This window comes from Schistocerca piceifrons, chromosome 11 (assembly GCF_021461385.2).
Source record: "Schistocerca piceifrons isolate TAMUIC-IGC-003096 chromosome 11, iqSchPice1.1, whole genome shotgun sequence".
NCBI lineage: Eukaryota > Metazoa > Arthropoda > Insecta > Orthoptera > Acrididae > Schistocerca > Schistocerca piceifrons.
Genome location: NC_060148.1, coordinates 98,856,552 through 98,879,690, shown reverse-complemented (window position 1 = coordinate 98,879,690; position 23,139 = coordinate 98,856,552). Strand labels below are relative to the sequence as shown.

Below are 23,139 nucleotides of genomic sequence, written 5' to 3'. Positions count from 1 at the left end.
TGGTATTTCGTAGCTCGCAAACAGGTATAGGATGTGGGTGTGTCCATATGTTTAGTACAAATCTATTTGTGGCTTGAAATGGCAAAAATAGTTTATTACCAAGAGGATATGAACTAAACACATTTCAGCAGTGGTTTGAGGCCTTTCTGTTGGAAGTCTTTATCCACCATTTGTTGTTGTAAGAGAGAATTTCTTTAAGCATTTGGCAGTTATTAAGTAAGGCACACATAAGGCAGTCATTACCGGCTGGCCTAAGGAAGATTATTATTGGCTCTCGTGGGTTTGAGTAAAAAAATAGCTGCTTCTTTGTGTTGCTAACAAAGGAAATATTCTGAAATGGTCTGCAATCATTGTACATTTATTGTGAATAAAGCTGTCTAGAAAGTTTAATGTACACTATGTCCTTATTTATAATATTTCGGTGCTGTCGTCATCAGATCGAAAATTAGGTCTCATTAAATGAAGTTCAATATATAGTGTTATATTTCCACTATTTACCATTCAGTTTAGTGTTTTAGCCATGCCTTACAGAAACTGAACTGAAAATATTTTCTTACAGATATTTTTATAGAGTGTTAACATTTGTGTGTATTGCCCTTTGTTGCAGGACTAGTTGTATTTACTTAATTGCAACGTCAAAACACACCGTATCTCATACAATTTCTTTACTAGAAAATTAAACAGAACAGTGTAAAAACAAATGAGGAAACGTAAGTCTGAGACTGCGCCAAAGATAGTAATTACAAGTGATCACTCGCACACACCATTACACTGCCCTTCACCACTCCCCCCTTAGTGTCAACGGTACTTTCTGTTGAATCAGACATGTCCAGACCGGGTTACAACGTGTCGTGCACAGGCTGCTGATGGTGCATTAGAGGTGGCCTCACCTTTCTGAGTAATTGTATGTGTAGATTTTTATAGAAAGAGTTAAAAATCAACATTTTACCTTCTCATTGTGCAGTCTTCCAGACTGTGTAAATTAATTGTGGCCTGCCAAAACACGAATCTTGTTGTACCCACATTGCCTGGATTCAGTGATCAGAGTACTTTTCATCTCGCAAACTTTTGTGGACTATCATTCCTTTTCTTCTATTAGGTCGATAAATAAATTAGTTGAACAACTTTTGTGTCCATAAACACCCTTATATTTTACTTTTAAAAGTGGAGTTTTTATTATAGATTGTTGATAGGGCTGATTCGCTTATTATGCTCCAGCAATGAATTGTACAGAAAGAAGCAGCTAATTAAAAAAAAAAAAAATGAAGCCCAATGTACAACTTTCATTTATGACTTCAAAGGAATGTTTTCTTAGTTCCTATTGCTGTGTACAATTTACTGTAAGCAATTACAAAATAATAATTTGTATCCAAAAAAGACAGTAGCCAAAACAACATAATAAATAAATATGATGAATGATCTAGACAGCTTTATTCATATCTTCGTTTTACCGAACTGTCAAAATATGTGGCCGTTTGGATCTGGTAGAGGCATTGCATCATTGGAGTTTTAATTACATAGAGCTTAGATTGGCCCAAATTGAAAGACATGAACCAGAGAATAACACAAAATGTACACTGTTAGGAATAGGACTATTGACAAAGATTGCTCTTAACCAGATTTTGTCACCAGAGAGGTATAATGTTGAGAAACACAAAGAATAAGCAATAATGAACATTAAGTGGAAAATAATTGACTGACTCACTATTTCATTGAATTCTGGCAGCAGTTTGTGATCAGGTAAGTGAGAGTTGGTGACTGAATGTGACAAGACTTTTAATGTATTCCTATAAAGCAGTGTACCTAGTCTTTCTTTTATTTCATCTACAGACGATTCAGATAATTTGTGAGGTGAATCGACATGTGAAAATAAACTAGTCTTACGAACATGTCCGATTTTAGACCGTTACGGAAGTGGCACGGATTGAAGACTGTACACATCCGTGAATGAATATGAAGAAAAGTGCGAATGTTAACAAAATGCTATGTGGGTGCTGTGGTGGACAGAATAAATGCGAGAGGATAACTGATCCGTCCTACAAGAGTTGTCAGAATTCTCCAACACCATCACTGTGGCACTACACCGAGGCAGCAGCTGCAAGTATATGCAGTGTGCTGTCGTCGGTTGTATCGGTGTGTAGTTGTGAGGCTGTGTGCTTCTCGTACTTAAGTGTTGTTTAATTCAGCAAGTCCACTGTATCTGTGAATGCCGACGTTGCATACCTTCACCCGTGCAGAATATGCAGACACGTTGTTAATGTGTGGGTACTGTAATGGCAGTGCCCGTGACGCTGTGACAGAATACTGGAGATGTTTCACTGACAGGTTAGCTCTCTCTGCCAGGTTATTTCCCAGGGTTTCTCAAACATTATGTGAATCTGGAACACTGTCAAGTGTACATCCGACATGAGAATGTGAGGCCGTTCGGTCACTTGAGGAGAGGGAAGACATTATTGCGAAGGTACAGCAGAGTGCCACCACCAGTGCATCTCGCATTAGCTGTCAGCTCGATAATTCACAAATGCGAGTGTGGCGTATGTTACATTCTGAAGGCTTATACCTATTCCGTTTGCAGCCTGTGCAACATCTGCACTCTGGTGACTCAGTAAGCAGAGAGAAATTTTGTGAATGGTTGGCTGTTCAGAGACTTCGTACAATACACTTCATTTACAGACTATACTACATTTACTTGCAGCACTGTCACAAACACCCACAGTTCTCAAAATGGCCAGTGGAGAACCCCCATCACACAACAGAAACAAGATTCCAAATTAAGTTCTTTGTGAATGTTTTGTGTAGTATGTTTGATGACCGGGTGACAGGGCCTACGTTCCTGCCAAATTGCACCACAGCCACAGTATACATACACACATTTCCTGGTAGAAGACCTGTCTGCTCTTTCGGAAGATGTGACGTTAGAGCAAGGACGGAGAGGTATCTGCAGTGGATCACTGATTCACTGTACAAGACAAATATCTCAGTATCTAAATAGCACATTTCTTCAGCTGTGGATTGGCTGTGATAGATCCATTAATTGGCTTGCCAGATCGCCCTACCTAACCTGTTAGACTCCTTTTTATGGAGCCAGTTAAAGGGGCTGTGTACACTATGAAAGTGGATAAAGCTGAAAAACTTGGTACTTGTATCACTGACGCAGCCTTTGACGAGTGTGCGGGACTTCTTAAACACGTCTTGTCGGATGGACCAGTCATCTGCCCCACCATTAATCTGTCTACCACAGTATTTCAGTAAGTAATATTCACACTTTTTCAGAATTATTCACAGGTGTCTGCTCCACTTCCGTAACGACTGAAAATAGGACACGTGTCAGTAGGACATTTTTGGTTTATTTCACATGTAGAATCACCTCACAAATTGAAATTCCTCCTGAGTCACCTTGTATGTGAAGCCTCAGTCGCATTGTGATTGTTCAGTTTCTCCTGGCGTATTTGTTGCGCAAACAGTCCACGGGTATAGTGCCGGTTCATAGTGTCGAACAGGCACAATATTTCGGCGATCAGACATGTCGCCATCGTCAGGTGCGCTGAAGAACTGAGCTCCTGAGGGGGGCGGCCGATTTAAATCCCCTCCCACCGCGGGCCGCTCCCTCCGCCGTCCACGCCCGTGCGCCAGCGGTCGCGAAGACGTGGGCGTCGGAATCTGTCGTAGCGTCGATGTACTTGCTACGTCTGCCCTGGTCGCCAGTTCATACTTATTGCTGAGAGTCTTCTTAATTACATTCAGTGCCGGGTCCCAAGCCTTGCTGAGATTGTAGTCGCAATCTCGGTTGATAAGATCTTCCCTGGTGCGAATTTTGATAACCTCCCTTATAATGCTGTCCCAGGATCTTGGTACTCTCATAATCTATCTCGTGTTCCTCAGACAGACAGTGCTCTACTACCGCCGACTTATTTGGATATTTCAGTAGAGTGTGCCTTTGTTCTCGGCAACACTGACTGGCATTACTGGGAAGTGTGAAAGATAACCTCGGTTTGGGGAAGGTCGGCATATGCCAAACACCCTGTGACTGTGGGAAGACTTCTATTGGACAGACAGTACGCACCGTCAAAGATCGTTGCCAAGAACATCAAAGGCACACTCGACTGAAATATCCAAATAAGTCGGCGGTAGGAGAGCACTGTTTGTCTGTGGAACACAATATGGGTTATAGGCGTACCAAGATCCTGCATCAGACCTCTAAATATTGGGACAGCGTTATAAGGGAAGCTATTGAAATTCGCACCAGGGAAGATCTTATCAACCGAGATTGCGCCTACAATCTCGGCAAGGCTTGGGGCCCGGCATTGAATGTAATTACGAAGACTCTCAGCAAGGAGTACGAACTGGTGACCAGGGCAGACATAGCGAGCACATCGACACTACGACAGTTTCCGACACCCACGTCTTAGCGACTGCTGGTGCGCAAGCGTCGACGGCGGAGAGAGCGGCCCGCGGGGGGAGGGACTTAAATCGGCCGCCCGCCCTCGGGAACTCAGTTCGTCAGCGCACCTGACGATGGCGACATGTCTGACCGCTGAAATATTGTGCCCGTTGGACACTATGAACCGGCAGTATACCCGTGGACTGTTAGAGCTCTTTCGTGTTGTTCTCATGGGCACAGGTGACAGCATGTAAACGAAGTTTGTGATTTTTGCAGATATGCGATACAAGGATTTGTTGGAAAGAGACACCTGCAAGCCACCAGGTGACGATCTCGATGCTGCGTACCGTAACATCTGGGAGCACGATCACGGACTTTACCCCAAGCGGTTGGAATCGCATCTGGACGAGACCGACAGCACCGGGCAGTGCTTCCGTCCCGTCAGCTCACCCGACAGCCAGCTCACGGACACGGCCTCTGAGTCCGGCTCGGATACTGACGAAGTCCCGAGCCTGCTACAGGGGCTGTCGCAGAGCTGTCCTCCTGACACTGGACGCAGTGGAGGAGGTGCGACGAACGGAAATAGGTCGACGATAGGTGACGGTGGAAGTGGACGCGGGTGAGTACTACCTGATTTACCCTATTATGAGAGGTGGTTTTTTCCCAATTCATCATTGGAAAACTACAAGGTTCTCTTGTAATCGCAGATTAAACTATTGTTGCTGAGGTTAACAAATTTAAGTTGTTTAATAGAAGATATAGTGGTTGTCTTATATTTAGATATAAATCTTTGGCTGTTGAGCTCACTTGCAGATTTTAAGACTTCAGAAGAGCAGGAGTCAGCAGATGATACTTGTATTCTGAAAGGCGTGAGAGCACTTGAGACAGTACAGGCATTGCTTGAACAGTCCCTTGGCATTGACTAGTGTCGTCCAATCAGAGATATGTGAGAAACTATGGGATAGCCACTACAACAGTCTGTTGTTGTGATTGAAATTTGACAGTTTTGTGAAACACAGAAGGAAATAGCATTAAACTCCATTATTTTACAGACTTTTGATGTATTTAAACTGGCTTGTAATAAACGTTCTCATACATGTACGAATGCTCTATAAAAATATTAATGCTACATTCGACGCAAAGGTAAAATTCAGAAACGGAAATGTTGTTTTTCAAATAACATTACTTAATTCTGAACCCAGATCAATATTTTGATTGAGAGACTGTAATGATTTACTAAGTGGTGTTCGTGTATTAGAATACTGTGTAAAAATGTTGCCAGCTTTTAATCAGCTTTAGAACCCGGTGACATTAACGTGAAACCAGAAGGAAAACTTATCGAGAATGAAATGTCTGATAAATTAAACTTACTGTAATTGTTGTTGTGAGAAAGAGTTACAGCAGGAAGACCTGTCATGGAGGTAGTTTGAACAGATGTCAGCAAGTTGGAGAATTGGACTGAATTGTGATTGTGATCTTTCTCGCGCGTGCGCGCGCGCGCGCGTGCGCGCGCGCGCGTGTGTGTGTGTGTGTGTGTGTGTGTGTGTGTGTGTGTGTGTGTGTGTGTGTTAGTTGCTGTTGTTACATATCACTTGCACCCTAGAAGATACTGCAGTCTGTTTGTCAGAGTTGCTCAAGCACTGCACTACAGGATTGGAGGGGGTGAGTGATACTAACATTTGTGCAGGAGGCAGTAAAAGTCTAGATAGGGGCCAGTAGCATACTTACATGTTTTGTGCTGTAATGTTGTCGACGATTGTGGCAAAGTATGATGGGAATGAAAGGAGATGTCTGCTGCGGGTTCGACACAGCCAACAAGAGCGCAGCAGGCAGACAATATGTTTGCAAGCAAGAGACATTGTAACATTCTCACATCAGTATAGAAGCGAAATTCTCAGATCCCAAGGTAACCACAACCTCAGAAACGAGAGATATAATTTCGCAGCTGTGCTAAGAGGATGATGGTGATTAAAAACAGTGATACCACAGATGACAGAGTTGGTAAGCAAAAAGCCTAGGAAAGAAAACGGTCTGCAAATTAATGTAAACCATTTCTGTGTATTTTATTTATCCTTGTATTATCAAAATGTAGACAATCAATACATGGTACAAATTTGGAATAGGTACAATGTTAATTTGAGGCACGTATTTTGTCAGTACAAAATGGTTTATAATTTTAATTAGTCAGAATATGTTAATAAATTTGGAAAAATGGGGGACTCCCCTTGTACTTGGCCAGATTCGGTAAAGACCTATGTCACTATTTTCTGCAGGTGCTGGTATTGATCTCTGGCACTCCTCTAGGTGATTCAGTTGCAACATATTTGCTAGGGTTAGTGATAAAGCTCCAATTATACATAAAGAATGAGCCTGTGATGATCAAACTTGGCACTAGTATCAGTCCTTCAGTACACACTAGGCTGTCCGTGCGACACATCTTTCCTGACAAAGAACGATACGGAAGTACCTCAATTGTATGAGTCTGCATTTTGGCTGTTAGCAAAATGTTCCACTCTGTGTCATGCTGGAAATACCAGTCACGCAATGTTCTCTTCACCCGAGGAAAGAGAAGGGAGTCACCAGGTGCCACGACAGGACACTCTATGTAAACATCCATATTCTGTAAACCACTGCGAAGTGCGTGGCAGAAGATACATCCCATTGAACCAGTTATTAGGGTTTCTTCCCGTTTCATTCACAGATGGAGTACAGGAAGAATGATTGTTTAAATACGTGTGTGTTTGTGTGCTGTGATTAGAATAACCTTATCATAATCCATGTGCGAGTGATACATAGGAGGTTGTTGTGTATTCTTAGAAGCATCATTTAAGACCGGTTCTTGAAACTTTGTTAGTAGACCTTCTGAGTATAGTTTACGTCTATCTTAGAGACTGGCAGTTTGGTTTTCTCAGTATCTCTGTGACTCCCAAAGATCAAACATACCTGTGACTAATCGTGCTGGCCTTCTCTGTATATGTTCCGACATCCTGTGTTAGTCCTATTTGGTATGGGTCCCACACACTTGAGCAGTACTCTAGAATTGGGTGGACGAGTGATTTGTAGCCTGATTGCACTTCCCAGTACCCTATCAGTAAACTAAAGTCTACCATCTGGTTTACCCACAACTGAGTGTGTTCAATCATTCTGTTTATACCCCTAAAACGTATTACACAAAGGTATTTCTATGAGTTGGCAGATTCCAGTGGTGACTCGTTGATATTACAGCCGTAGAATACTAAATTTTTCCACTTTGTGAAGTGCACAGTTTTACATTTTTGAAAATTTAAAGCAAGTTGTGACTCTTTGAACCACTTTGTAATCTTATGAAGACCTGACTGAATATTAATGCAGCTGCTTTCAACACATTACTTAATTATAGATAACTGCATCATCTGCAAAAAGTCTGAGATTACTATTATTGTCTGCAAGGTCATTAATTTAGAATATGAACAGCAGGAGGCCCAACACACTTCTCTGGAGTACTCCGGAAGTTACTCCTGCATCTAATGATCTCTATCCATCCAATTAACATAATGTGTCCTACCTATCAAAAAGTTCTCAATCGAGTCACAAATTCGCTTGATACAACTACATCATCATACTTTTTACAATAAATGTAGGTTTGGTACTGAGTCAAATGGTTTTGGGAAATCAAGAAATACTGCATTTGCCCAACTGTCTTGGTACTCAGCTTTTTGTATATCATGTGAGTTCAGTTTCACTTGATCGATGTTTTCGGAATGTGTGCTGTTGTTTGGCATGGAGAAGGTATTCTGTTAGAGATATCTCATTATGGTTGAGCTCAGAATATTTTCTAAGATTCTGCAACAAATCAGTGTCAAGGATATTGGACAGTAGTTTTGTGGATCACTTCTACTTTCCTTTTTGTAGGCAGGTGTTGCCCATGCTTTCTTCCAAAAATGAGGGATCGGGCAAAACTTGACATCCCAAAGCAGCAGTAAGTGAAAGTGGCTGGAGCCATAGGTATATACATTTTTTTATATTTTGCCTGTGTTAGCCTGTTATTCATGCAGGCAAACTACCACACATTAGCAGCAGAATGGGAAGGCTGCTTTACTCCCATTTGTACTGTAAATAGCAGTTTATTCTGTACACTTTCAATATAATGTTGTTTAGTAAGGTATGGGCGTTTACAAGAATGCCAAAGTATCCAAAGACAAGGCTAAGTGAAATATGTATTCATTTTGGGCCATTGTAGGCCAAAAAATTGTTGGTTGTATTTGTCCCATTTTTCTTTTCAGTGTATTCTAGGTTTATTATTTTATTTTGATCTGAATGGTTTCCTCAGCAGCTTCACCCTCTTACCAACTAGCACTGACTGTTTGGAATTTGAACCATAATCAGTTCACCTCTAACACGTTTCCTGTAGTAATGAGTAACATCTCTGAAAGTTGAATGTGGCTGTTATACTGCAGTGGCAACCAAAGTGAGGTTTTGGAAGTCTAGTTTCTGTAACATTAGTGTATTACAACCAGATATGGCCACAGTTGTAACAATTTATTCTTTTTGTGATTGTGTATTTTAGATTTGCTGAGTTCATTCTAAGTGGCCAAAATTGTTCATTCTAAATTTCTCGGGTGCATTTTAGTGAACACAGTTTATTTTTCTTTCATACTAAGCACAATGTTGCATACCACCAGAAAGTGTTTTTAATGTACAATGAGCCATTAAAATACCACAATGTGAGAACATACAACCTGCATCATCTGTGGAAGAACCGGAGAACTGTAGATTTTTATTATTATTTTGTGTGTAGAATACAGATTTTCTTCTTAACCTCTTCCTGTGTAATATGTCTGGGAAAGGTGACACCCTAACCATTGTGGTAATTGCCGATGCTACTTTGTTTTATCCCTGGTTGTAGTTCCATCAGTTGTGTAAATTCACGTTACAGTGCGATATGCTGTAGTAAAACTATTTTTCACTGAATATATGCTGTGAAACATAAATACGAACAATGTCCGCTAACTTGTCAGATTTTTCTGTCAGTCAGAATTTGTCACACACACTGTATGTTTGACAAACACTTCAAACAACACTGCACAAGAGTCAAGTATTTGTTAAACAACAAAGTTTGACCTTGTTTGATGATGTACGGGGACCTTAACTGTGTCTTATAGTGGTGAGCTGTTTCCATATACTTATTCATTCAGTATAGATTGTTGCAGCATTGTTCCCCTTCAAATGCAGAATATCGCCCCACAATACTCCTCTTTTATCCGTGGGCTGTGGCCCCCCCCCCTTTTTTTCCCCCCTCTGTCTCTACTAGCTGCCCACTACAGTTCTGTTGTGCAGGTTTTTTTACCAGGACTGCAGTACATATCTCGAGCAAACAAAAAGTAATTACATAACTTTATTTTTTTGGAAGTGATAGATAAAATAGTACAACTAACCCTCACAACTGATACTAATGTGTGAGAGTTTTAGCTATATAAATTCTGGTACCACGTCCCTATCTTTGTAAAACTGACTCTGGCATAATGTAAGAATATTGTATTCTTTTTCAGGTGTAGTCCAAAGCAAACCAGCGTGTGCGACTCCTATCTGGAAACCCTCCCGAGACACAAGAAGCAGCATTCGGTAAGTGAGCAATTTGTCAAGTCTTTCCATATGAATCTCGTCTTAGGACTTGTAGTTTGATTAAAGTACACCAGATGGCTGCTTTCACTCTTACTGCTATTCTTTTGCTACAATATTGTGTTAAAGGTATGAATGTGAATGACAGATCTGTGATGCTGGTCACTCTTGCATATCTGTAGTCGTCTTGGCCATCCCATTGATCGTACAGCGAATGACATTGCTCGTCTGTCATTAGCTGGTGTGGTCTATTTGCAAACATAATCACACTACAGTGCTATTAAAATTACTTTGTAGCTGACATTTCATGCATTAGAGCTGGTTTCCTTCAGTTGGAGTACTCAACATCACACCCAAACTGTTCGCCTTTTCCAAACTGCTCAATAGTCGGTCAGTTCGTTCCCAGTTCCTTGTCCAGGATTCTTCCTTGATGTGTTTGGATCCTGAATCACGGGTCAGGCACTTTTATTATTTCCCCACACCTGATAAAACGTGAGCGCACACGCACAGATTTCATGTCACATTAACCAAACAGTACCTGATACTTTCACACAAGATGCAATTCTGTGTCGCATTATACAGTTATCGTGATCACAGAGATCAACTTACATTAGATAAGCTTCACACAGCATTGCATGGAGCTGACTTTTTAGAGGCTGCAGTTCACTGTTGCGACTGTCATCTGTCACAAATGTAACTCCTTTAGACTGTGTTGTGCCATAGTGCAACTGGTAGCGCATAAACGTTGAAGCATCCCCAACTCTCTTGTGGTTCCCTTTTTAGGTACTCCACGTTGACATCTGCTCGTAGATACGTATCGTCCGTTGGTTTTCCGGCTTTACTTCCCGACATGACAGCGACGACTCTCCGATGAGGTGTGGGCCTTGTGTTTTGCTATTATTAAGAGTCTTGTATATATCGCTTTTATTTAGTAATTTGTCCAGCCAAAATTCTCCCCTTTTATGATTAAGACAGCCTGTGCCACCTTTTGGAGGGATTGGGAACGTCAGTCACAAAAGTTCATATTAAACAGTCAGTAAAACTGGTAAACATTCACTTCAGTTAGCGTGTTAGTTAATGCCAACGCTTTCCGCTAGATGGTGCTGACTTACTGCTGAATAGCTTTGGTTCCATAAAACCTTCACTGATTAGTACTACGTAAATGAAATAAGTACAACACTCTTGTATTTCACTTTCACTCTATATTCAAGGATTAAGATGGTGATGGATGATGGTCTATTTAAAAGGTTCCTAGCCTGGAGGAATCTAAATAGTCTGCAAATGCCGATATGCACGCGCTCTATGTCCAGATTTGCAACTAACGGCACACGACACTTTCAAAAGTCCACACGTGAATATCTGAATACCAGTACCTCTGAATTCGCTCGTATCGGCAGATAATTTGAGTTTTTGTCGCCTATATGTCCGTAAAGTTCCAATCTAACACTAAAGTCCTAAAATCCCCTTAATACTTAGTTGCTACCAACAGTCAGAGATCGTACACTACATCATTTTTAATCTCCATAATATTGTAACAGTTTATCGTGAACCTTAACATGGTAAAGTCCAATCTAATTATTGTCTCGCTGACTGACACGGGTTCCCCACCCTTTAATGAAACAATCAAGGAAAAATGGTGGCAATGATAACGATCAGGCCATTTTATAGGTTTTTCATCACATGAGTTTAACGTCACGGCCTTCTCCATGACGGAGCTTCTGTGGCTTCGCTGTACTTAGACGTTAAACTACTTGCTGTATACTATAATTTTGATCTGCAGTTACCGAACTCTGATTCTACACTATTTTCCCCTCTAAAAATTCTATTCTTAATTTTAAATTATTCTTTCTGTACCTTTTATCGCTGTAAACTGAACAGAGATGTTACAACGTGATGTGTTGAAGGTCAGAGCTTCGAAGCTCATCAAATGTAACAATTTGTTTCTAATTCCTTACTGTGTCATTTCCATCATATTGTTTTTATTTGCTCTTATTTTTCCTCCTATCATTCTTTTTTCGTTTGGAAGCTTGCTAGGCCACCTGTAATCTGTAAAAAAAAAAGTGCCAACAAGGACTGCTCATTGGTTTGTAATGTGGCAGCTCGTGTAGCCAGTGTCAGGATAGTCTCAGTAACCAATGATAAGAAGCTGTTAGTGCTGGAACCGAATTTTTTCTGTCATCAGTTTACTCGAGGAGGTTAGCTTTAAAAGCCGTGAACAAAGCGATTGTAACTTGAGTCTTGCTGCAGATTATTGATCGTTGTTTTCTCAGATACTTTGCACATTGTGAGGTTGTGTTTAGCTTAGCATGTGAGTTAAAATTTAGGGCTGTGAAACATGTCGTTTGCTGCAGTTCAGGCATTGGCCCCTTAAAAATCGGCTGTCGACAGAGCATCTCACATTTCTGACACACCTCGTGGTGGCCACTTCCAACATTACTGTTACAAATTAACAGCATTTGTGTAGTGACTGGTCATGTTTGTATGTTACCTATAACTTGAGCAATAGCTGGCAGTCAATGTGGCAATGCTGTAGCAGCGAGTGACAGATGTCAACTTTCAAGTATTTTAATCAAGACTAGCAAACTCTCCATTGAAAAATAGAGAGATTGAGGTTTAATATTGCATGTACAGTGCATGTTTACAGCTGCATTTAACAAATCTTCGCTTAGTTATACAAGATGAAATAATTTCTAATAAGTCATTTTGTAATGTGACTGTTGGCATCCCACTAAAAGTTCTAAATGACAGTAAAATATGTAACATAGATATTACAGTCATTTCAGCCCCAGAAGTTGGAAATTATTAGTAAGAAAGTTTATGTCCATTTTACTTTCTGATAGTAATTACTGTAAAGAAATAACGTCATTTTTTAATCTGGTAAATACTGTGGTAGCCATAGTGAGTACTCTTGGCAAGCTGAGACAGTGAAACAAATGGAAAACACATTAATAAATTAAAATGTATTATTAAATTCTGAGCATTGTCTTTATAGAATTTTTATCACAGAAATGCATATTTTGAAGTCACAGCTTTTTCAGGGCTTTCTGTTGTTACATCAGGGGGGACCTTCATTGTGATGTTACCATGCCAAAAAACACATTTGTGAATTATTTTGATTTCTTTTGTGTATATCCCAATTATTTAACTTAACACAATTTTCAAAAATGTTTCTGTTGAATGTGTGGGAGTTGGTCATTCAGATCCAGAATTGATTTTCAATCTGGAGGGTAGTGTGCACTCATTTGAAACTTATTGGCAGAGCAAAACTGTATGCCAGACCAAGACTCGAACTCGGGATCTTTACCCTGCAGGGACAAATGCTCTGAACCACCTAGGCACAACTTAAGACATGCTGTAGAGTCTTAGTTCCACCAGTACTTCATCTGTTACCTTTCAAACTTCACAGAAGTTCTTATATCTTGATGGGAGATGTTTTAGCCACAGCATGGAAAGTGGTTGTTATTGTTTCATTCTTTTTTAAAAAGAAAAAATCCTGTACAACAGTGTGCTCTGATTTGAAACTTCTGGGCAGGTTTAAACTGTGTGGCAGCCAGGGATTGAATCTGAGACATTTCATTCTGGAACTTCGTAAGGGAGGAGATAAAGTAATGGGAGAAGTAAAGTTGTGGACGCAGGTCGTGGGTTGTGCTTGCGTAGCACAGGTGGTAGAGCACTAGCACACGAAAGGCAAAGGTCCCAGGTTTGACTACCAATCTGGCATACAGCATTAACCTGGTTATTGGGGTGTACACACACAATATAATCAACAAAATTCGCAGTTACACAGTTCTGAGGTGTTGACAATGTGGTAAATGTGTGTATGTAACAAGAGGAAGCCCTGATGATGCTGTGTTTAATTCTTATTTATTTTAAATTTTTGTTTGCTGAGCTGGGGAAGAGGGAATCTGACACTTCCTATTCATACCTCCAACTTGGTTTCTCCACCAGCTTTCGGTTTTTAATTTCATTATAGAACACACTTTATTAAGCAATATATACTAAACATTTAATTTTAATTACCATTGCAGTTCTGTACTTCATTTTGCACTGGTAAATATATCCTTTTTGCTATTAATTTGATACTGTGATCTGCTGGATGGAATACAAATAATATAGTGAAATAACAATGAAAGTAATCAATTATTGATAATAAAAACGGATAGAAAAAAATTTACCCACCAAGTGGCAGCAGGTGAACACACACGAAAGGATTCAATTTTTTTTACTAGTTTTGGCAGACAGTGGCTCCTCCTGGGAGAAGAGTTGAAGGGGAAGGAAGAGGGACGAAGGAAAAGACTGGAGAGGTTTAGGGAAAGGGGTACAGTTCAGGAAAGTCATCCAGGACCCTGGTTCAGGGGAGACTTACTGGACGGGATGAGAAGGAAAGTCTGATTGCTGGGGACTGCCCCAGATGAGATTTGAAAACCGGAGAGCTTAAAGGTGGAAGATAGGGTAATATACAAGACAGAGTACTACTAAAACATTGTGCACGAGTTAATAAGAATGAAAAGCGAAGTGCATTGTATGTAACAGAGGTGGGAGGGGGATGGTGAAAAAAGTCAGGAAATGAAAGGTCTAGGAAACTAAAATAGAGTGAAGAAAGGAGTAGACACTGTTTATAAATGCCGACACTGAAGCAATGAATGTAAATTAAGGCCAGGTGGGCGGCAAGAACAGAGGACGTGTTGTGGTGTTACTTCTGCGCCCATCTCCCTTCTCCGTGGCTCCTACCTGTATGACTGTCCCCACTACAAGACTTGCCTTAAGCACCCTTCTATCACCACCTATTCCAGCCCTGTAACTGGCAAAACTATCAAAGGGTGAGCCACCCGTGAAATGACACATCATATACCCGCTCTTACCTAAACACTTTTAGGCCTCTATCGGCGTGACTACGAGCCAGTTAACAGTCGGGATGAATGGGCGTTAGCGCAGAGTGTATACAGGCAACACACAATATCCTGTTGCACAACATGACATTCATGACCTCAGTGCTTGTTTTACCACACACACCATCTGGATTCTTCCCCCAGGCACCAGGTGGGAACTCCTCAGGTGGAAACTAGTGCTATTCGGTTCTCACCACACTCTGGGCCCTAATTTACACTAATTCCTTCCATATCAGCATTTCTTTATAGTAATACTCCTTCCTTCACTCTATTTTAGTTTTCTTCATGTTTTATTTTCTTACCTGTCTATTTTGCGCCCACCTCTGTTAGACACAATGCTCTTAGCTTTTCACTCTTGTGAACAATGTTTTAGTAGTAATCTCTGTGTTGCTACTACCCTGTCTTCCACCTTTAGGCTCCCAGGTTTTCAAATCTCACCTGGTGCAGTCTCCAACTATCAGTCTTTCCTTCTCATCCCGTCTGGTAAGTCTCCCCTGACCCAGGGTTCTGAGTGACTTCCTGAACTGTACCTCTATCCCTAAACCTCTCCAGTCCTTTTCCTTCATCCCTCTTCCTTCTCTTCCAACTCTTTTGCCAGGAGGAGGAGCCACAGGCTCTGAAAGATGATGATGATGATGATGATGATGATGATGATGATGATGATGATGATGATGATGATGATGATGATGAAATATTGAATCCTTTCGTATGTATGTTCACCTGCTCCACTTGCTGAGTAGATTTATTTATCCATTTGTAAGTAATAGTGAGTAATAGTTGAGGTGCTTATGTGCCTGTTGACTGCTTAGTGCCTCAGCTTTAGGGTGACAGGTTACATGTACTCGTATTCATATTTAGACTACCCTATTGTAAAGTACATCTTCACTGTAATGGAAACAGTAAAATGTCCTCAGGTTAATTTGATATTCCTTATAGGTAAAACTGTTTCTGAAATATCTTTGAACTTATCTGTTGTCTTTTTTTAGGGTTATCTATTTGTGGACCAACCCACTGATGTGCTGGACATTAAAGAGGAACCGGTAAGCAGTATAGTAGGAGATGAGTTACTTTCATGTTCACACACACACACACACACACACACACACACACACACACACACACACACACACATTTACATATACCTGCAGGAGATAATATTGGTCCAGCAACCAATTTACTTGTGGCAAGTAGTGTATAGTATCCAATGGTGTAGGACAACTCACTGTTGCAGTTATTTGCAGTTTGTAGGACATTGAGAGTGGTGCAGAGATCAGTCAAAGCAGTGCAATGGTGTAAAACTATTGAGGTTGTGCTGCCCACGCACTGTTAGCAGGTCGAGATTAATAACAAACTGTACTGTAAAGAGTGCACCGGAGGCCTAGTATTCCACGAGGGAAATGCCACACGCAGTGCTGTTATGGGTTACTGAACTGTTCACTTGATATCTGCAGTGGGCCATTCTATCTACAAAAATGTTCAGCAGGCTATTCCAGTGACTTGCAGACAGTGGATTGTTTGCAGCAATGATACGGGGAGGTGGATATTGAGACATGTAGATGAGGACTACTCAGACTTGTACGAGGTGTACCGGTTTGAAATGAGCGTTTTTTTTGTGAAAATGACACTAATTTTAAATTGAAAAGTAAAAACATTTTATTCAAAGTACTGACCATTGCTTTCTATACATTTTGACCACCTTTCTATCAATTTGTGGACACCACGCCAATAGAAATGTTCGTCTTTTGAAGCAGACCAATCGGACACCCAATTTTCGACTTCTCCTTAGGAATCGAAGTGTTCCTCAGCCAATGCGTGTCCCATTGATGAAAACAAATGGTAGTCTGAAGAGGCCAAGTCTGGTGAATACGGCGGGTGGGGTAGCAGCTCCCAGCCACGTGTTTTGATTGTATCCTGAACCAGTTTTGCTTTGTGTGCAGGTGAATTGTCGTGTAAAAAATTACTTTGCCATTTCTTCTGGCCCAGTCTGGTCTTTTTTTCGATCAATGCATAGTTCAAATTGATCATTTGTTGTCTGTAGCGATTAGTATTCAGTTTCACCGGGCTTTAGAAGCTCATAATACACCACACCATTCTGATCCCACAAAACACAGAGCATTGTCTTCTTGCCGAATCAATCTGGTTTTGCAGTTGATGTTGACGGTTTTCTTGGATTAACCCACGATTTTTCCCGTTTAGGATTTTTAAAATAAATCCATTTTTCATTGCCAGTAACAATTTGATGCAAAATTGATTTTCTTTCATGTCTTTGAAGCAAAATTTGACAAATGGTTTTTCAGTTTTCCATCTGTCTTTCATTCAATTCGTGTGGCACCCATTTTCCACACTTTTGGATCTTTCCCATAGCTTTCAAACGGTCAGAAATTGTATGTTGTGCAACATTTAGCATTGGTGCCATTTGCTTCTGACTCAAAGTATCATCTTCACCCAATATTGCTTGCAATTCGGCGTCTTCAAACTTTTTTGGTGGTCTTTCACGTTCATTTCTTACATCAAAATCATTATTTCTGAACCATTGAAACCATCTTTTGCATGTTGCTTCTGATAGAGAATGATCACAATATGCCTCGACAAGCATTCGATGAGACCCTGCAGCACTTTTTCAAATGAAAGCAAAAAAATTAATGCTTTCTGCAAATCATCACTTTTTGGTACAAAATTCGACATTAACACGATGAAAACATATGATGTTTGTTCCATGAGTTGATGTATACTAAATATCTTTGACAGATGTCATAACAAGCAAACAAACAAAATTAAGGCTCTTTCACAAGAAATGTTCCCTATCAACACATTTGTATCGTAACACTTATTTCATACTGCTACACCTGGTATTTGTTGTAGGTATCAACCGTACGCTGGCGTCAGTTTTGCACGAGAAGTGGTTCGGTTAGGAATAGTCAGTGGCAGACTGACAGTCCATACACTTCATCGAACAGATTAACAGGAGCCTGACAAATCACCGATGCTGCCGGAGAACATTACCTTTGGCAAAACGCGACGACGCATGTATGCACTATATCGCACGACCCATTTTCTACGGATTACGTGACTGCATCTCACCGTAGCCTTTCACTGGTGCCAAATTCGATGAGCAGGTCCAGTGGTGTGGCCTCCACATTTACCAGACTTGAGGCAATTGGATTTCTGGTCGTGGGGACATTTAAAAGCACCAGTGTGTGTTCGACCTTCCGGTAACATCCAGATGTTAGGAGGGTGGAACCGATGCGTATGATGCAATCTGAATGGAGTCGGGTGTATTTGAAAGAGGGCTAGATTCAGAGTGAAAAAGGGCTGAAGGATAGGTTAGGAAGTTTGATAACCACACACAACACTGCCTGTAGTGCCTCCTTGTATGTAACGAACTCTCGGAGTGAGAGGGCTACCTCCTGCAGAGATATGCGACATCTTTTTTAAACAACATTTATATAGAATTTTACTAAGACATTGATTTAGATACCTCCATCTCATCTTTAGATGTACCTGCAAATATTTCCCGTGTCCTGGCGAATTCGTGAAATAGACAATTTTATAATGAAATTGGTATTTAAGTTCAGTCTGGGGCAAATTCGTTCATTACCCTCACTGTGTATTTGTATTAGGTTGGTGCACAAATTCGTAATGTTTTGTTTTGCGTGTGGGTATTCCAGTTACTGTGTGTTCATTTATTAATTGCCATTTTTTATTTGTAGTTCACTGTCGCTATTTGAACGCTCATTCTGTCATTTGGAGATAACGAGTGGAACTGTGGACGATAGAAAATGGAGTGCCGAGTGGAGAAATCTGAACATTTCTGACATATTCTTCAATTTGAGTTCAGTAGAGGGATGACAGCAATGGCGGCAGCCGTAAACACTTGTGCCATGTATGGAGATAATGCTGTTGGACAGAGCGTGTCAAGAAAATGACTCTCTCATTTTGAGGAGGATTATTTTAAGACTCTCCACGTTCAGGAAGACCTTCGGGATTTGATGACGATCGTGTAAATGCATTAATCCTCAATTACCCACATTGGTGTACTCGAGACTGGCAAATGTGATGAACTGTGATCGTACTGCCATTGTGGGATATTAGCATACAGTGGGGAAGATTCTAAAACTGGGTATACGGGTGCCACATGCTCTAAGCTAAAATCACAAAAATCAAGTCAGTTAGACTAAAAAAACACTATACAGGAATTGTTGGGAAATCATTCCGTACCCACCTTATTCTCCTAATCTTCGACCTCAGGTTTTCACCTTTTCCGCTCTCTGAACAACCTTCAAGAAACTTCCTTTCCTGTTGTAATTGTGCTCCAAACACGGCTCGACAAGTTCTGTGCCTAAAAGTATGTGATTTTTTTTACAGTCGTGGAATTGAAAAGCTACCCCAGTGTTGGCAGACTGTTGCAAATAGCAAAGGAGAACATATTATTGGTGACTGAAATCTGATAAATGTATCTGTTGTGTTTGTTAAACTTACGGAAAAATGCTACGAACTTATGCACTGACCTACCTAGTTTTCTAAGGTAGTTGTTTCCGTACAATTTAAAGAGGCACGCAAAATTTGGAGTTTACAATAACAACTTACTTGAAGCCCTAGTTTATTCTGTCAAACGAATGAAAAAGATCCGGTGTCTAGAAACACTGGGGACTTAGCTGCTGTGGCTTTCTCTCTGTGTACCAGTCTGCGAAACGTGGCTGCCTGTGTACTAACAACTGATAATTCGGCTGTCGGTGACATCGAATGTAATCTTATCCGGATAAGACATCCAGCAGCGAGTGTGCGGATATTGTGTTAACTGCTGACATTTCTACTCTGAACTGTTCGATTTGACAACCTGCTCAGTGTCTTATTTTTGTCACTATTCAACACCTTGATCGTTATTTATGTTCTGTAACTCATTATCGTTGTACAGTGTGTGCACGATCTGAACTTGCTGCGAAAGTTAGCACTCGGTTGGGGAGGGGATTGCGACTAACAGTTGAAATTGTCACCTGAAGGTAACAATTGGGCTCTTTGCAATTTTTAAAAAGTTTTTGTGGCCGCATGCAACGTGAAACCCAGAGCCTCAGAATAGAGGGTTGGTGGTGGTAATGGTAACAACTATAAAGACCCAAAAGGGGTGATCTTGTGAAAAAAGGAAGGGAAGGCTGTTGATGACAAGTTATTTTTCTAGAAACTAGAAACCCAGTGAATAATTCAGGCCTGACCACTAATCTTACCAAGCTTCTTTGTTTAGAAACTCTTGAAAGGTGTCTTTACTTTTACAATATTAAAACCAAAGATGAAACCAGCTTCAGTTGTTATAAATGCCTCCTTTGTAAACCTGGACACATCTGCAATTTCACCTTCGAAGTTTTCCTACAGTGATCTAAACTTCTTTCGTAATTGACATCCAGCTGGACACTCTTCACCAAAACCAATGTGGTTGGGGTAATTGTGGCATATCATGTCACGGGCCTAGTACTGTAACACATGGTGCGGTGCACTAGTTCACTGTTTCTCCCTGCAAAGACTGATTCCTCTTCCCACATGTTATGAAGTTGTACTATTTTTCATACTTCCTCTTGTTAAGACAACATTGTGACAATTAGGTCACCAACAATCATTGTGTTACTGCACGGAGAGTGAAAGTCGCATTACTTGATACGAGAGTGACCAACTAGCTGCCTTGTACTGGGTCACTGAGGTGACAGGAACGGTGTTTGTGCACAGCACTGACAGATTGCCTAGAGCCTCATATGATAGAGGTAAGAGCTGCATGGTCACTCACAAGGCACACTGTACTGACCCCTGCAGTATTTGGCATCCTCTCTTGTGCTTTTCTCCAAACATAGTCCTTCATACCAATTGTGTGGTTTAGCAGTTGTCAGGTAAAAACTGGTTTGATGCAGCTCTTCACATTAGTCTATCCTGTGCAATTTGTATTTATTCATAGAGGGGTCATCCCACAATGATATAGGATTTATCAAAATACAATGAAAATAAATAGCTAAAATTTTACATACACACAATATATAAGGCACAACCAGGAAGTAAGTACCAGTTTGGGAAAAATCTCAGAAAAACATTTTTCAAACCAGAATTGATTTTTGCGAGAAACAGCATTTCTTAAACTATTTTTCTATGTTATTGCCACCATTGCTCAGAATGTTTCATAGCAGGAAATGCAACTTTTCTGTGCCCTATTCGTAGCCCAGTGAAGACTTTTTCATCGTCACTGACAAAAGCGCCTTCCTCAAAAATCACGCATGAAATTCAAGAACAAGTTGCAGTCAGAAGATAAGAGATTAAGGGTGTACAATTGGTGGCTCAAATTACTCCTAACTGAATTGTCGGATAAGATTTTAAGTGACACCTGCAGGACTGGATGTGCATTGTCGTGAAGCACAACATGCCTTTACTGAGCCTTTCACACCTTTTTGTATCCCACACTGAAGTTTTGTCAAAGTTTTACAGTATAGTACAGAATGAGCTTGTGAGGATTGTGGAGTGGAGTGAAAGGTGAATAGTCAACTTTGGTTTATAGGGAGAATTTTGGAAAAGTGTGGCTCATCTGTAAAGGAGACGGCATACAGGGCACTACTAGTGCAACCTATTCTTTAGTACTGCTAGACTGTTTGGGAGCCGTACCAGCTCAAAGGACGACATCGAAGCAGTTCGGAGGTGGGCTGCTAGATGTGTTACCAGTAGATTCGAACAACACGCAAGTGTTATAAAGAAACTCGGGGAACTCAAACTGGAAATCCGTGGAGGGAAAGCAACATTCTTTTGAGGGTCACTATTGAGAAAATTTGAGAACTGGCATTTGAAGCTGTCTGCAGAATGGTTCTACTCCCACTTTGCCTGAGGACAAGGAAGAGAAATAAGGGTGCATAAGCAGACATTTTTCCCTTGATCTGTGTTCGAGTGGAGCAGGAAAGGAAATGGCTAGTAGTGGTAGAGGATGGTCTGGTATAGTTTGCATAGTGTGTAAGTAGATGTAGACAAAGTACCACATTGACGGTTTCACCTTTGTGAAGGAGCTTGGTGAGCAGGAAAGGATGCACAAAAACTGTGTTCAGTAATTGTTGTCTTCACTGGCAGCATCTTTTTGTGAATATAGAAAAGCTGGTTCCCCACTGTGACGGTTGTCTGTACAATGATGGCAACTTTGTAGAAAAATAGCTCAGTGGATGCTATTTCTTGTAAAATTAAATCTGCAAACTCCACAGCTTGTTAAAGCTCTCTGGATGCTTGAGAAGAGATGTCGTTAAAAGGGTTGTACTTGCAGTGATGTATTTTTATCAACTAATCACAATATTGAGCATAATTTGATAAAAATTTAAGCATGCCTCTGGCTTGTTCATGTATAGAGTGTGTATCATCATAATAAAACACAAACTTGCACAGGTAAAAATGTGCATCAATAGAAGCAGTAGTGTTCCAGTAAACGTGTGTCCATAACCTGGCAGTTTGTGAGATAATTGGGAATATATTGTCAAGAGCTTCCACTGTTGCGGCATGGAATATGCCCTAGTTAGTATAAGTGCATTTTAAGTATAAATTTTATCAATGCCTCGTTTACTTGCTTAGGCAAACAGTTTCAAAAAGCTAATATTTTTGCATTATTAAGAAAAAGAGATTGCTGCTCTCTCTCTAAAGATGGGTAGCAACCTAGTTATTTCCTGATGTTATTACCACCTGGAATTTCCATCGTTTAATATCTCTGCAAAATAGAATGAAGATTTACCATACAGTACTGCCCTACACAATATTCATTCTTTGATCGAGACAAGTATGATTGTTTTAAATTTAAGAGTTCCACAGGAGGCCATAATTAGTTGGCATATTAATGAGTACTCACTTACTACAAGTAACAGATTTATGTACCTCCAGTTAGTGCACTGTTGCTTCACAGTTCATATGCTTTTGTTATTCATAATGTCTTCTTTTTCCAGCTCCCTGAAGAATTACCCATGGTAGACATTTATACTGAAGAAAACGGAGAACAAACGCCAAGCATGGTATGTAATGGAAAACCTGCAACCAGGGGAAGAACACACATTTAATCTTTTGGTACAATGATGCACAGAGATGAAATCATTAACTTCCCAACAAAGGTCTTAAATTTGCTCAGTGTTCCTGGTACATCTTTCCAAAAAGCTTCCAATAAGCTTCCAATAATAATAATAATAATAATAATAATAATAATAATAATAATAATAATAATAATAATAATAATAATAATAATAATAATAATAATCATAGAGGCAGGAATACTAAACCAGA

The 23,139-nt window shown here is 40.4% G+C and overlaps 1 protein-coding gene across 3 annotated transcripts in view; it reads left to right on the top strand.

The window, feature by feature from the left end:
* Nucleotides 1-23,139, top strand: part of LOC124720416 — a 331,791-nt gene that overhangs the window by 299,694 nt on the left and 8,958 nt on the right. For all 3 annotated transcript variants that reach the window (XM_047245766.1, XM_047245767.1, XM_047245765.1), the window contains 4 exons: nt 4,658-5,000; nt 9,910-9,982; nt 15,855-15,908; nt 22,809-22,874. In XM_047245766.1, coding sequence (XP_047101722.1) covers nt 4,658-5,000; nt 9,910-9,982; nt 15,855-15,908; nt 22,809-22,874 — 536 coding nt within the window. The remainder of the gene's footprint in view (nt 1-4,657; nt 5,001-9,909; nt 9,983-15,854; nt 15,909-22,808; nt 22,875-23,139) is intronic.